At 43.5% G+C, this 12,954-nt stretch overlaps 1 protein-coding gene and 1 long non-coding RNA gene across 4 annotated transcripts in view; one reads left to right on the forward strand and one right to left on the reverse strand.

Annotated features, from left to right (window-relative positions):
• Positions 1-8,468, reverse strand: part of LOC124185737 — a 53,330-nt gene extending 44,862 nt beyond the window's left edge. Inside the window, exon 1 of the long non-coding RNA XR_006871462.1 lies at positions 8,300-8,468. This is a non-coding gene — a long non-coding RNA (uncharacterized LOC124185737). The remainder of the gene's footprint in view (positions 1-8,299) is intronic.
• Positions 1-12,954, forward strand: part of LOC124185731 (fibroblast growth factor receptor homolog 1-like) — a 48,099-nt gene that overhangs the window by 25,628 nt on the left and 9,517 nt on the right. For all 3 annotated transcript variants that reach the window (XM_046576788.1, XM_046576787.1, XM_046576790.1), the window contains exon 2: positions 3,923-4,086. In XM_046576788.1, coding sequence (XP_046432744.1) covers positions 4,002-4,086 — 85 coding nt within the window. In that variant the 5' untranslated portion in view covers positions 3,923-4,001. The remainder of the gene's footprint in view (positions 1-3,922; positions 4,087-12,954) is intronic.

The following is a 12,954-nucleotide window of genomic DNA, read 5'->3' on the forward strand; positions in this document are numbered from 1 at the left end:
TTCTTCGTCAAGAGCGGCTAGTGACCGAGTGACTTTTTCCATCGAGGGTGCCGACCCCTCCTCCTCCCCCTCCCCCGCCCCCTACTTATTTCTCTCTTTGTTCGATATACGAGATGGGTCTCGGTCTTTCGTCAACCGTTTGACCGTTTCGCCCCGGCAGTCTTCGATGCGATGCGGTCTTCAAAGAATCACTTTTTATTCTATTTACTTCCTCCTCTTTAATGTTTACCCTTTCGTACACACACCAGATATACATATCTTACGCCGGCCTGTAGACGCCTCGATTCTTCTCAGTTTCTTATGGTTCACGGGTCGGTGTCCACTATGATGCGACGCTTGAACAAATATATCACACACCGTGAACACACACATATAATACAATACTAGACACCCGTAGACTATAATGTCCCTTTAGCACTTTTTACGAAAAATTTACACAGCTAGGTATAACGATGCACGGTAATATTCGAGACGATGTGAATAAAAACGGCCATTGCGGGTCGCGGAAACGGAATATACACATTTTGGCAAATGCTTTTCGTTCATTCCTGGTACGACTATTACAATCCTATGAATTTCTGTAACCGCGTAGAGTGTAAGAAGTCCGCAAAGGCGCGAGCGAAACTTGACACGCCGAGAAGTAGAGCGAGATCCTTCCGCGAAAGGAAGTCTCGACTATTAACTTTTTCCCCTATATAATATATATACGACAGCCAAATCGTTTCTCGGTGTTTTGCGAATCGTCGTTCTTCTCCTTCGCCGACGCGAACAAGAGAATCGACGGCCGATCCGCCCACCGATACATGTATACGTCGACCGCATGGACCGCGTTTGCTACTCGTTTTTTAACCTTCCATTCTATGCAAAAAATATTGCTGTGACCGCGTTACGTGTGACGGAATATTGCTTTCGATTTGCTCAGATGTTGGGCTCGAGCGCTGCGGCGGAGGTTCAAGAATTACTGACCTGAGCGATCGACTTAAAATAGTACCTTGGCCAGTGATAGCGAGGTTCCGGTATTTTCTCTCGCTCGTAATATATCGATGACCTATTTCATTTTCGTCGGCGAACGTGGTCGGACCAGCGCCGCTGTAAAATTCGGGTCAATCATCGGTTCTCTGTCGATAACATTCCGCGCCTTTGTGATACGGAAAGACAAAGTATTTGGAAAAACGCCATTGAATAAATAGAAAAAAGTAGAAAAGTCGACTGAAAAAAGATACACCGAGTCGGTTGAAACTTGCACCGTTTCATTTTTACGGGAGTGAAAATCCGTTGCCGTACAATAAAAAGCTAGAGATAATTCTATAACGAATGGTCGAGGTCCAGGATCTTTGACGTTCACAAAGCGGCACTGCAGCCCCTTTTTCTAGGAGCTTATGTTATTGCTGCTCGGGGGGGTTCACCGTTTAATTAAATTACATGGGGGTAATTGTTGGTGAACGATTTGAGTATAATGGTAAACCATGCAGGCCTCCATGCTCCCATGTTATACATACATAGGTTACAGCTTACACTCGCGATGGAATATAACGGATGAAATATTGAAGGGGTGGGACCGGCCGGGTTATATACCTGAACGCGGTAGGTCAGTGTTTGGAACGTTAAGTTGAGAATTTTTTAAGCCTAAACTTCTGGAGTTTATGCTAAATGCACGGAGGGTGGTCTTGGCTGTTCCGCCGCCTTCGAGGAGCAAGGGTCTCCGCATCTGTGCCCCACCTTTGGCTTTGCTCCTTCTTGCGTTTCTGTTTGTTTTCCAAATTTCAAGTCTTCAATAAGCGCGAGTGTCCCGTGGGGCTTGTTTTTTTCGTCTGAGACGCGGATCGGGAAATTTGGCCGATGATCGGCGCGAAGAGAAAAGCGAAAGAAAGAAAGATTTCCCCATCTGGAACAGCTTCGTCTTGTGTCTTATAACCCTCGATAATCATTTATAACCCAAGTCCCTCTGGAACTACGAAAAAGATGACATTTTGGTTTTTACTGAATAAATATTGTAAGGATCGGTAACCGAGCGCGTTTGGTATCTACTTTTTCTAAATGGTGTTAAGAAAGAAAAAAAGTGTGGAGAAAAAATTTTTGCCCTTCACCGCCGTTTTCCTAAAACTAAACCTAGAGCAGCTAGGTCAATAGATCATTAACGCTGCTCCAGTGCTCGGAGGAGCCTGGCAGACCTGACGAAAACCCAAAACAATTATCGACTGTGGGAGAGAGGATTTCTCTCCCTCTCTCTCTCTCTCTCTCTCTCTTTCCGTCTCCTGGCGGAGAACGGTATGAGTATAAAAAACGCACAAGCAGGTTCGAGGGGCGCAATAAATTCTGTAGCGTCGCGGCAAACGCGTCTCCGCAGTTCCATCGCCCCGCGAAGCACTCGATCTTGATCAGTCCAAATACTTCATCCCGAACCGCGGTGAAAAGGGACGAAAGAGCACGTGGTGCGTGACACAAAAACGAGAAGGGAAAATTAATCGGTGATCGTTTCGAGGATGACGCGACCGATTCCCCACGAATCTCGACATCTGATCCCTTTTTTGGCGCTGTACGGTAGAAGAAGAAGAATAAGAAGAAGAAGAAGAAGAATTCCAGTGCAACGAAAGTTTACTTATACTTTCGCCTTAATGGCCGTATCAAGAATTTTTTTTTTTTTGTTCTTTTTCTGTTTTTAACAATTATCCCGTACGGAGTGAAATAAAAGTAGATACAGAAACACTATTCAATTTTTGTACATCTATGTGAATGCTATTCACGAGCTACCAAATTCCAAGTAGCAGCGGTGTTATAATAAGAAATTGTGATACGTCTAACCAAAAACTGTACACAACCGGCGTTAAAAACAGACCGTGTATCACAAGTGTTGGAAGCCGGTCTGCTACATTATATACAGTATACGTAACATGTATATGTATACATACATACCTTTGATGAATGCGTAGCACTTTATCGACCATCAAAGTGTCGGAAATTTGACCAGCGATTATTTCTTTCGCCCCCCCCCCCCCACCCACCCCCTGCAACACCTGTTGCCAGAGGTGTTTCCTTTTTTCTAACACAGTCGATTTCGTGATTTCACCCTCGCAACGCCACCCTCTACGAACGGGGTGTCAGCAGCACCTGTCGTCGGCAGACCGGAGAGGAGAGAATTTTTCCCCCCAAAGAATTGGAATTAGTGGGTAGAGAAGAGAAAGGAAACGAAATAAAAAAAAAAACACCACGACGATTCTGATGCACGGATCATTCCGCATGCAGAAGGATTTTACCCCCAGTTTCGTTCTAAAGAAAGAATCGCCCCGCAGCAGCGTCTATTGTCGTTATTTTTACGGTGATCGGGCGTCAGCTGTTGGGATCGTAAAAATCGGCGTCGCCTGCACGACGCCGTCGACGTCCCATGAGAAGTAGGGGTGGGGGGAAGCATGAAAAATAAAAAAAAAAATAAAAAAAAATAAAGAACACGTTGATATTGCAAAATGGCCAAAATATCCGCTCCGATTTTCCTCGAACACTGTACGTATATACATCATACATTATACTTTTCTACTCGCGTCGCTGCAGAGCTTAGATCGCAGGCGGCGTGAATTTTGCGTCAAGCTGTGCTAAAAGCTGGCCAAAAGCCAAGGATCGGTATCGCCCGGTCGGCGTCGCGACGCCGAGTTCCTGCAGCAATACAAGCCGCAGCTACACTATCTCGGGGACGTTTGATTCCGCGTATTTTTTCAGGGATTACACCCGTCTGTTTTGCGTTTTATACACTCGGTTAAGCGTAAATAAAATGTTACGCACTCGCTGCACCCACACCTTTAAAAGCTTACAACAGTTTAACCGCCCCGCCACGTATGCAGGCGTGGGCCAATTTTATCAACACCCTGTTCTGCTACGTTAAAAAAATAAGGATGGTGATAATTTTTTTTTCGCTTTCGTCTGTTCGCAGAGGACGTTCCGCGGCGAAACCTTACTCATGTGCCATACTCCGATCGTCCAGTAGCCGACGCTGTAACTACGTCGCCATAATGACGTCACGAGGCTACTACGTAAGGCTTACGCTTCTTGCGATATTCGGCTTCACCGTCACCCAGACCAAGGAAGTTCGACTAGGTGAGTTCAATTTATTTACCTTACTCCTGTCTTCTTTTGCCGACACGAGTTTTCTCACATTTTCTCTATTCACCCCCTTGAGATAAAAAATGAAATGAAACCAAGTAAAACAGGTACAAATTTTATCACTGTCTATAATTGTTTTTGCTTTTTTCCAAACCACAGGTATTAGATTGAGGTGAATAAAAATTGTAAAATATGCAATACAAATTTCGCTTATATCTCTGCGGAAAAAAAGATGTTTAGGTCGTTCGGAAATTTGTTGGAAAACAATAATAATGTTACATATAATATATGTATATACCGTAGGTCTCGTGGCTGTTGGACGTATATTTCGGTACCAAAAAACGACAAAGATGGTACCGAGGCGCACGCCGCGAGGCTTCTTCTTTCACGAATGAGCAGAGTACAGTTGGTAATCTTACGGATTAGCGGTATAAATCTTGTAGAACGTTATACTGCTGTTTCTGACGTAAATGTCACTCTTCTTTTCGACCTCCACTCCGCCATAACACGGCGAGGCTATAATAACCGAATGCCAGCTGTTTCCCCCTCGCCTGCAGCAATTGCCATCCCCACCTCTTTAATGCCGTTGAATTTCACGTATATACGTACACGTAAAATTGCTATTATCAATTTCATCCGAGGTAATCACTCGCTTCAGCCGAAAACGAAACTTTTTTCAAAGTTCTGCATCACGCCGCATCATATTACAGTCCACGAAAGTGAAAACGAAGAATTTTAAAATAGAAGAAAAAAATTACCCGCACAGACAGCGAAGCTTATACATACAGAGGCAGAGGGTCGTTTGTTTCGAAAATTCGTTCCCTAATTTTTTGTCAACCTGTCAAAAGTCGGGGATTGCGCGGGTTCAACGTTGTAGATAATCTTGAATAATACCCAAGGTATTTTTAAACTTGGAGATGAAAAAGAAAAAGAGAAAAACTTTTTGTTGAATATAATTAGGTAGCTCTGAAATGATTTATTTCTCTTAATTTTTTCTATGCAAATGTATAATTTCATACGACAAAATATCATTCGACATAACATTTAAACATTGACAGATAAATCAAGTTGGGTTTCCTTGCTGCAATTCGACGGATTCATGGTTGAGGCACCGCGTTTAAGTATAAAAAGTGCCTTTATATTGTTGAGAAAACATCAGAGCAGAGAGGTTGTCTTATTTGAGGATGAATTAACGCTCGCAAAACCATGGCAAACATTTACCAGCCGTAGGTTATACCGATGTTTGATCTTGTCATTACCCCACTCAAAAATACCTAACGACCCGCTTTACTCTTTTTCTCTCTCTTTCTTTCTCTCAGATTTTTCCACTGGTTTTATTGTTGAGAGTAATTTCACGAACCAACACAACTAACGTCATTACGGGAAAAAATCCGGTTCGGTATAGAGGATAATTGGTCTAGATTCTATACAAACCTTTTTTTTCCCCCTTATCCTCGGCATCTCTTGTGGCGCTTTGCTCTTAAAATCGACGAAACTTGTCGAGTGTACAAAAAATAAAAAAAAACAAAAAAACAACACCAATAATAACGCGTACAATACAAGTAATAATTTCCGAACCAAACTTCGGGTACTTGACCTAATGGAGTATTTTTAAATTAAGGTGTCAGTGAAAAGTTGAAGAGTTTTAACGCGCAGACAAAAATAAAAGATATCTGCCGACTGTGCTGTATATGTACTCATTTCGAGAAAATGACATAGGGGGAAAAAAAACGAAAGGAGAAGACGGCGAGAGAAAAAAAAAAAAAAAGAAAAAAGAATCAGTCATGGGCAACGAATAAACGAGGGAGGGAAAAAATGACTAATCCTTATAAATACACTCGAAAGATCCATGGGCGGGATAAAGAGAAATAAAAAATCCATAGCCTACTAGAAGCGGTTGGGCAAATCGATTGACGAAGGTTGAGCTCAATTAGATACACGGCATACACGCATGTAGGTACATACCTATATATAAACAGTAACTGTCATTAAGGTCACAAATTGAGCGCAGGGATAAAAAGTTTGGGACCGATCGGTCGATACGCATTATGTTAATTGCCCGTCATCATTCATACACGGGCCAAATGCGTTCCGTGATTAATTATGCGTATTAAAGTGTTATAATTACAGCGTCTAGACTACCGGAATTGGCTGTCCAGCCCTTCGATATCGCGTTAAGTGCAGGTGGCGAGAATCCCGAGTTCATAGATTATATTATACATTTAATAGCCCGCAATGCCTGTAAGTAAATAAGTCGAGGAATTCTCTTATACCGCGTCGAGATAGAATTTCGATTGGAAAGAAATGCTTCGGACTTTTATTTCATCCGTTGTATAACCACGCTGCAGGAATCTGAACTCGTGTAAGAAAATAGTTCGGTCTTTTGCGTTCCGAAAAATACCGAAGTAGGGAAAAAAAAGAGCAAGAGTAATATTACCGTCGCAAATTTCTAGCTTCTGCAGTCCCTACGAACATATCTGTTCGCCAGATGTGTCTCTCGGTCCGTGAACCACCCATCGTTAAGGCTCTTTCGAAACAATAAAACCCGGATGGACCAAGGGACCGAGATAACCGTACAGAATTGTCGAGTATTGCCCACTTGAAACGGTCAAGGATGTGAAAATAGTACTTACGGCTAAGCATCGAGCGAATAACAACAGATTTCAACGGCATGGAGTGGAGGAAATGCCGGATCGATTGTTTTTGCTTAAAAATTGTTATTCTTTAGTTACAGACGTGTAACTGAGAAAAAAAAAGAAAAAAAAAACCACATAAAACTATCGCTTACTTAGCTTTCACAAAAATCGAAATCAAGGTGGAAAGCGAACATCGCAGAGCAAATACGAACATATTATTCGATGTCACCTCCTTCTCTCTGTCAAACCGTCGAAATCGCACCCTGCCATTTCTTTCATTGTCCAATTGGTGTAGGTATTAGCTGCTATTATGCTGTTGAATGCATTGAATAGACAAAAGATTGCAGCGACTCTCATCCTGTAATCCTCATCTCATCCTGTCAACTGGGAATTATAAGGTAGATGCGTGACGAGTCGAAGGAGAAGCCGGGTACGATACGTTGTATGCCATACACCTCCGACTCGAATGTGACTCGAGGTATTATCGCTTCACGTACGATTGTGAAACCAACACCGAGGCGATTTGTCGCAAAGTACATTGTGAATTGTCATACCGTTCGTACGTTAGTTCGTTAGCTAGAGTGATATATAATGGCCAGCATGGTCGTCCGTGCAGGCATTCAATGACCCGCGTGGCAATTGAACAATTGAGCCAATCATAGTAATACTATACGAGTAGTATAGTAGTATTTTCGTACTCTCGATATGTTTCTTTCAATCAAATATACCGTCCATGCATTTCACACGTATTCTGTATACATACATGCTTTCATTGCCAGATTATTACCGAATGCAGCGCGTATAACGAGACACTGCATACAGCTAATTGTAATTCAATTTAAGAGAAGACGATCGCATCGTCATTTGTAACGGACGATAAAATGTTCGGTACTGTGGTAAATTTGTCGCTCAAAAAAAAAAAAAAAACGAAAAAAAGAAAACTACTTCGTTGAAGATGAAAAGAGAAAAGTAGCAGCGGAAGAAGAGAAAGAAAGAAATAAAAAGGCAAAGCCGAGGAATTCAATTCAGTATTCAAATTTGAATGAAATTCATTCGGAAGACTGCAGAGAACTGCGCTTCGCGGTTGGCATTAGTTATATGCCGGTAATGAGCTGGATAAAAGAGAAATAATATATAATATGAAACACGTTCGAAGAACATCGCGTTAGCATAGAGCGATAGCAAACTGGCATCATTCCCAAATTTAATCACACGATAAGATAAAAAAGAAATAAAGCGCACACGAAAAAGAAGACGAAACAGAAAACGGACGAGAAAAAATCACATCCATGAATCGTCGGCCGATTAAATCGGCGATGAGGAATCAGATAATGAGAAGAAGAGAAGAAGAAAAGTAAACACAAAAAAAAAAAAAAAAAAAAAAACTGCACGATAAAACAAGAAAAACACATCGAATGAAAACCGTCTCACCGCAACGTCTCAATCTTCGTGTCTGGCCGCGTCTCGTCTCGTCCGATGTAGGTAAAAGGCGCTCTCGCGTACGATTTAATTACAGGTACACGTGTATACAGGCATTTAATTTGTATGTAAGAGAGGCGTTAGTCCGTTACCTGAGACCCGAGTGATCCGAGAGGGTGTTGCGGGCGTCTCTGGTCCGTCTGTATCTAGGAGTCAGAGATCGCGGCCTAATTCGTTGGGCGCCTGGCTCTGGCGACGATGGTCGAGTTCGACGACGGCTGGGTGCTGAAAAAGAAAAAGGAATTTTAATTAGATTGTCAAGCCGGCGTTATCGCTTCGGCGACGTTAAACCAACTATCCGTATAAAATTTTCTGTGCTGCCGCGAGTTTATGTTACAGTACGAGGTGTCGAGAGCTGAACTGCGGTTCCGTTTCGGTCTCCATAAATCTTATTCCACGCTGAGGGGTGAAAAACAATGAGAAATGCAAGAGAAAAGATATTTAAACCGATAGAGACACAAAGGGCGCAAAGTAGCGAGTGGTAATCGGGGCGGTGAAGCTTCCTCCGTTCCCTCAATCGCATCCCTCGGGGTGGTGTCGAGTTACTTTCTCTCCCACGTGGTGGTTCTAATCCCCCCTCGACGCGATGCAGGCATATAGCTTATGGTATTATAGGAGAGGGAGGGGGGGAGGGGGGGGGATCTCTCGACAGATCAAACGATATCTTTACTCTGAAGTGGAGCCCATTCAACCGTAGAGACATTTATAATTCTACAAAAGAAGAAACTTAATCTTTTACTCCTCCTCCTCCTCCTCCTCCTCCTCCTCCTCCTCCTCCTCCTACTTTTCCTCATCTTCCTCCCTTTCCTCCTGCACCCTGTGCGGCGAGTCAAGAAAAGAAGAAGAAGAAGAAGAAGTTGTCTAGTCTAACTGATCTGAGGTCCGGACCTCTGGACGTTAGTTTTTCGTATATCGGACGTCTTTCCGAAGGCGCGGCGGAAAATTACGAGCATCGTTTAACTTCTGCCTGTATGCCGTGTGTATGCGGCTTAGCAGTCGCTAGTGTCGGCGTCTTTTCACCAAAAGGAAAAAGCTGTAGAGATAGAAGGATAGAAAGAGCGAGAGAGAGAGAGAGAGAGAGGGATAGAAAGAAAGACGAGGCGTTTTCCAAATTTCTTTTGATCGTCCAACTGGCAATGCGTATACATATATTATATGTATATATAAACGAGTCGTTAAATGACACCTTTGACCTGAAGAGTCGGCGATAGTCGATGATCAATTCTCCTCAAAGGAACTAATACGATCAGATCTACAAGCTAGCTTGATATCTAATTCTGCTTTTTTCAAAACCCCACATACACACATCTCAGAATTAATCAATCCGATCGCCGACGGCGTAGATTAGAGATCAATGACGATGACGATGTAACGCAACCAGCATCAAACTCAAGTTGTGATCAGTTCGAATTTGTGTTGAGTAATATATCCGAGTTCTTCGAGACTTCTCTTTTTCATTCCGGATTCCGACAGCTGTCAAACACAATGTGTAAGAAACAAAATAAAATTAACATGAAAATAGAAATGAAAAACCGACAGGTGCACGTACCGACAAGCACTGTTTCACTGCAAAGACTATCAGCTCCGCAGGTTGAAATATGAATATCAGGTGCGCGTATCGGGGATGCAATTAAAAAGGCATAAATCACACGGGTGTCGTTAGGGTGTCCCGTGAATGTAGCGTAGACTCGGCGGTCGGTCGGTTCGAGTCAGAGGCAGAGACCGCCTCCTCCTTTTTATCTCACCAAAGTGGATAGATACTATTTCGAGTCGCGAGGCGGGGATCGCAGGCCTTGGATTTCTAGCTCCTGTTTCAGACTTCTAATGAGACATCGGCGGCGGTGCAGCGGCAGCAACGCGTTTCTAATACCTACCTAAGTAGCCGCAGGCTCGGTGCTGCTTCGGCTGGCTTCGTTTTAATCTTCTCCATTATCGTGTACGTGAGTGTGTGTGTGTCTCTGCGCGCGTTGCTTATTATTTCATCTTATATCCTCGTCCATTCTAATTTCTCTCAATTTCTGATACCAGAGTTTGTGCTGCGAGAATTTACGTACTCGTGGTGAATTACGTCGCAGGTTACGGATATTTATAATGTATTTTTGATTCCGATCACGATCGGCGATAAAACTTTATACATAGGTGCATGTAATGTTATACATACATACGTATATACCCATATACATACGAAAATTCGACGTACCGCCGCAAAAACTTTCCAATTAATTTACGGCGAGCGCGTGCCACATCGAATAAGCTCAGCTCTATATATAGACTATGGGGTGTTCGTAAGCTTGCGAGGAAAGCGAGCTGCTTCTATGTACCTAAGCTTGAAAAAAATTTCTAGTTACCGAACAGATTTTTTTCGTCACGTGTTGACAAAGCGAAAAAACATGATCGTAGAAAAAAAAACAAAAACAGAGAGAAGAGAAAATTAAAAATCATTTTGACTCGTCAAGGGAAAAGTTCGATTAGAAATAGTTCGGTACTCGTGTGTCAGTTCTCGAGGAAGAACGAGTGATGTAAAGAAAGAAAAAAAAAAATTATAAAAATGAAACGATAAAACAAAACAGTCATAATGCACGTTACATAATAGGATTATACGTATGAGAAAAACCGTGGACGTAGGTATTAAACTGTGTTTCACGCTTGTCACTTTTCGTTAACGTTCAATTACACTCAGTTTCACGAATTCATTAATCTGATGGTTGACTGGAATTCTCCGCTAAGCGTTGGACACGTTAATTCGTGATTTTTTACTTCAATTTTAACCGATTATTTACCCCCCCCCCTTTCTTTCCAGTCTCTTCGTCTAATTCTCTTTCTTATATTCTTCGTTGTATGTCAGGGCGAACGATTGTTATTGTACGAATCCCCTAAAGCACAACGATCCAGTTCGTATTACCAAACATCGTGAATTCCTGAACAATTTATACGAGACAGTTAGTTGCACAGTGAAGCCGAACGCGGGACGAGCCATTAGGCCAGAGAAACCATTAGCCGGGTTCGAGGTTTTAGGCTTGTGAGAATCTGGCGAGCAGCTTTTCATCGCAACGTGTAACGACACATCACGTTACCCGGTCTCACCCCGTTGTTTATTTCCACAAGTCAATGGCTGACTCGAACCTCCGTGTACAACCTGGGCGCTTTCAGGGTGCGTCAATCATTTCGTGTGTGCATATACATATATTAGGCACACGTTTCGCCCCCGACAATCGGACGTCGGTACGAAGCGACCCGTCACATCATCCCCCGTTTAAAACGTTGTATTTCAACCATCTCGCCAAAGTCACCCCGCAAGAATTACGCGTCGGCGTAGTTTACGCAATACCCACGTCGTCGGAGGTTTTCTTCGTGGTTGCAATACACACCGTAATATGTATTTATAAACGGCATTAGGCCGTCGTAACGTTCGTTTGACAAGGAGCTTTCAATTGAACCCTGTGTTACATGTGCTCAATGGACGATTCACGCGTGGATTTACACTCATCAACTTGGTTCGCATATATAGGGGCGCGAATTTGACCCGTTATTGCCCGATGGCCATTCAATTGGTAATAATAATCAGTTACTTAAGCGAGGGTATACCGAGTTGTCGCAGTTGCGGACAATATCGCGGTTATAGTTCAAATTAGTTTAAACTATTTCATCCCCGGCGCGCGTAACGAATTCCACGAGACCGGTAAATTCGAATCTTGTTCGGATCTCGATGAAACCAATTATCGCGGAAGAGCTTTTGCTCCGGGCTAATGCTACCATCGGAATTGAAAATTTTCCAAATTGTAATCGGTTTCCAAAGTGGCCGTTGGCGTCGGTCTTCCTCGAGGATGGACGTCGGGACGTCGCCGTGTGACGTCACTGGCCATGTGGCCGACGCCAGGCGCCAGGAATAGCGTAACACCGATAGGCCACGTCCAGCCACGAGCCAAGAGACGACGAGTCCTGCGATTGGCCCGGAGATGGAGTTTGACTTTCTTCTCTAATTCCGCAATACGATCATTCGACGTTATAAAAAGTCAAGTATACATACACATATGTATACGTACACGTGAATCGTGGAATGGCGAAGTTCCAGATGCGAGACAGATGACGGAAATCGGTGGAAAAGCTGGAGTAAACAGCTGGTATAGGAATATACGCGGTGGGGATAACAAACTGTTCGATATCCGGTGGAGCTGGTGGATTATGGAACAATGCGCGACTTGCGCGAGGCAACTTCTGGACCAAAGTGGATCGGCGTCTCCCTACTCGGGGTTAGTCCAGAGCAAGCGACGCGAGTCGAGAGGATGTTTGGAGACAAACCAGCTCCAGAAATAATACTGCGATGTAGCGTAGAAACAGCGATTTTCGCGACTCGACGATCCGCGCGAGGAGAGTTCGGAAGGCTTTGGTAAAAAAGCGACGAGAATAATATTCCCCGTTAGTCTTTCAGCGACGCGTGAACTTGAATTATTATTAAAAAATGCTGGATGGCGTCCGTTTTTCACACGTTTCATCCGACTTCCCTTCGCCGCAAGCTGACGTTTCCTCGTCGTTTCCGGGGACCAAGGTTTTATTTATAAAGAGAGAGCCGACGTGGCGTGGAGAAGAGAGAAGAGATTCGTAAAGACGTTGATACTCGATAATTCATTTAAAATCGGCGCCGCCGGAAACCGTGGGCGCGCGAGTCTGGAACTGCACGTTTTAAAAAAATGCATCGCTGCGCCGTTGCAGCCTAAAAGTAGAAGGAGAAAGACTCTCAAACGTCGGA

Source organism: Neodiprion fabricii, chromosome 6 (genome assembly GCF_021155785.1).
Source record: "Neodiprion fabricii isolate iyNeoFabr1 chromosome 6, iyNeoFabr1.1, whole genome shotgun sequence".
NCBI classification, from domain to species: Eukaryota; Metazoa; Arthropoda; class Insecta; order Hymenoptera; family Diprionidae; genus Neodiprion; species Neodiprion fabricii.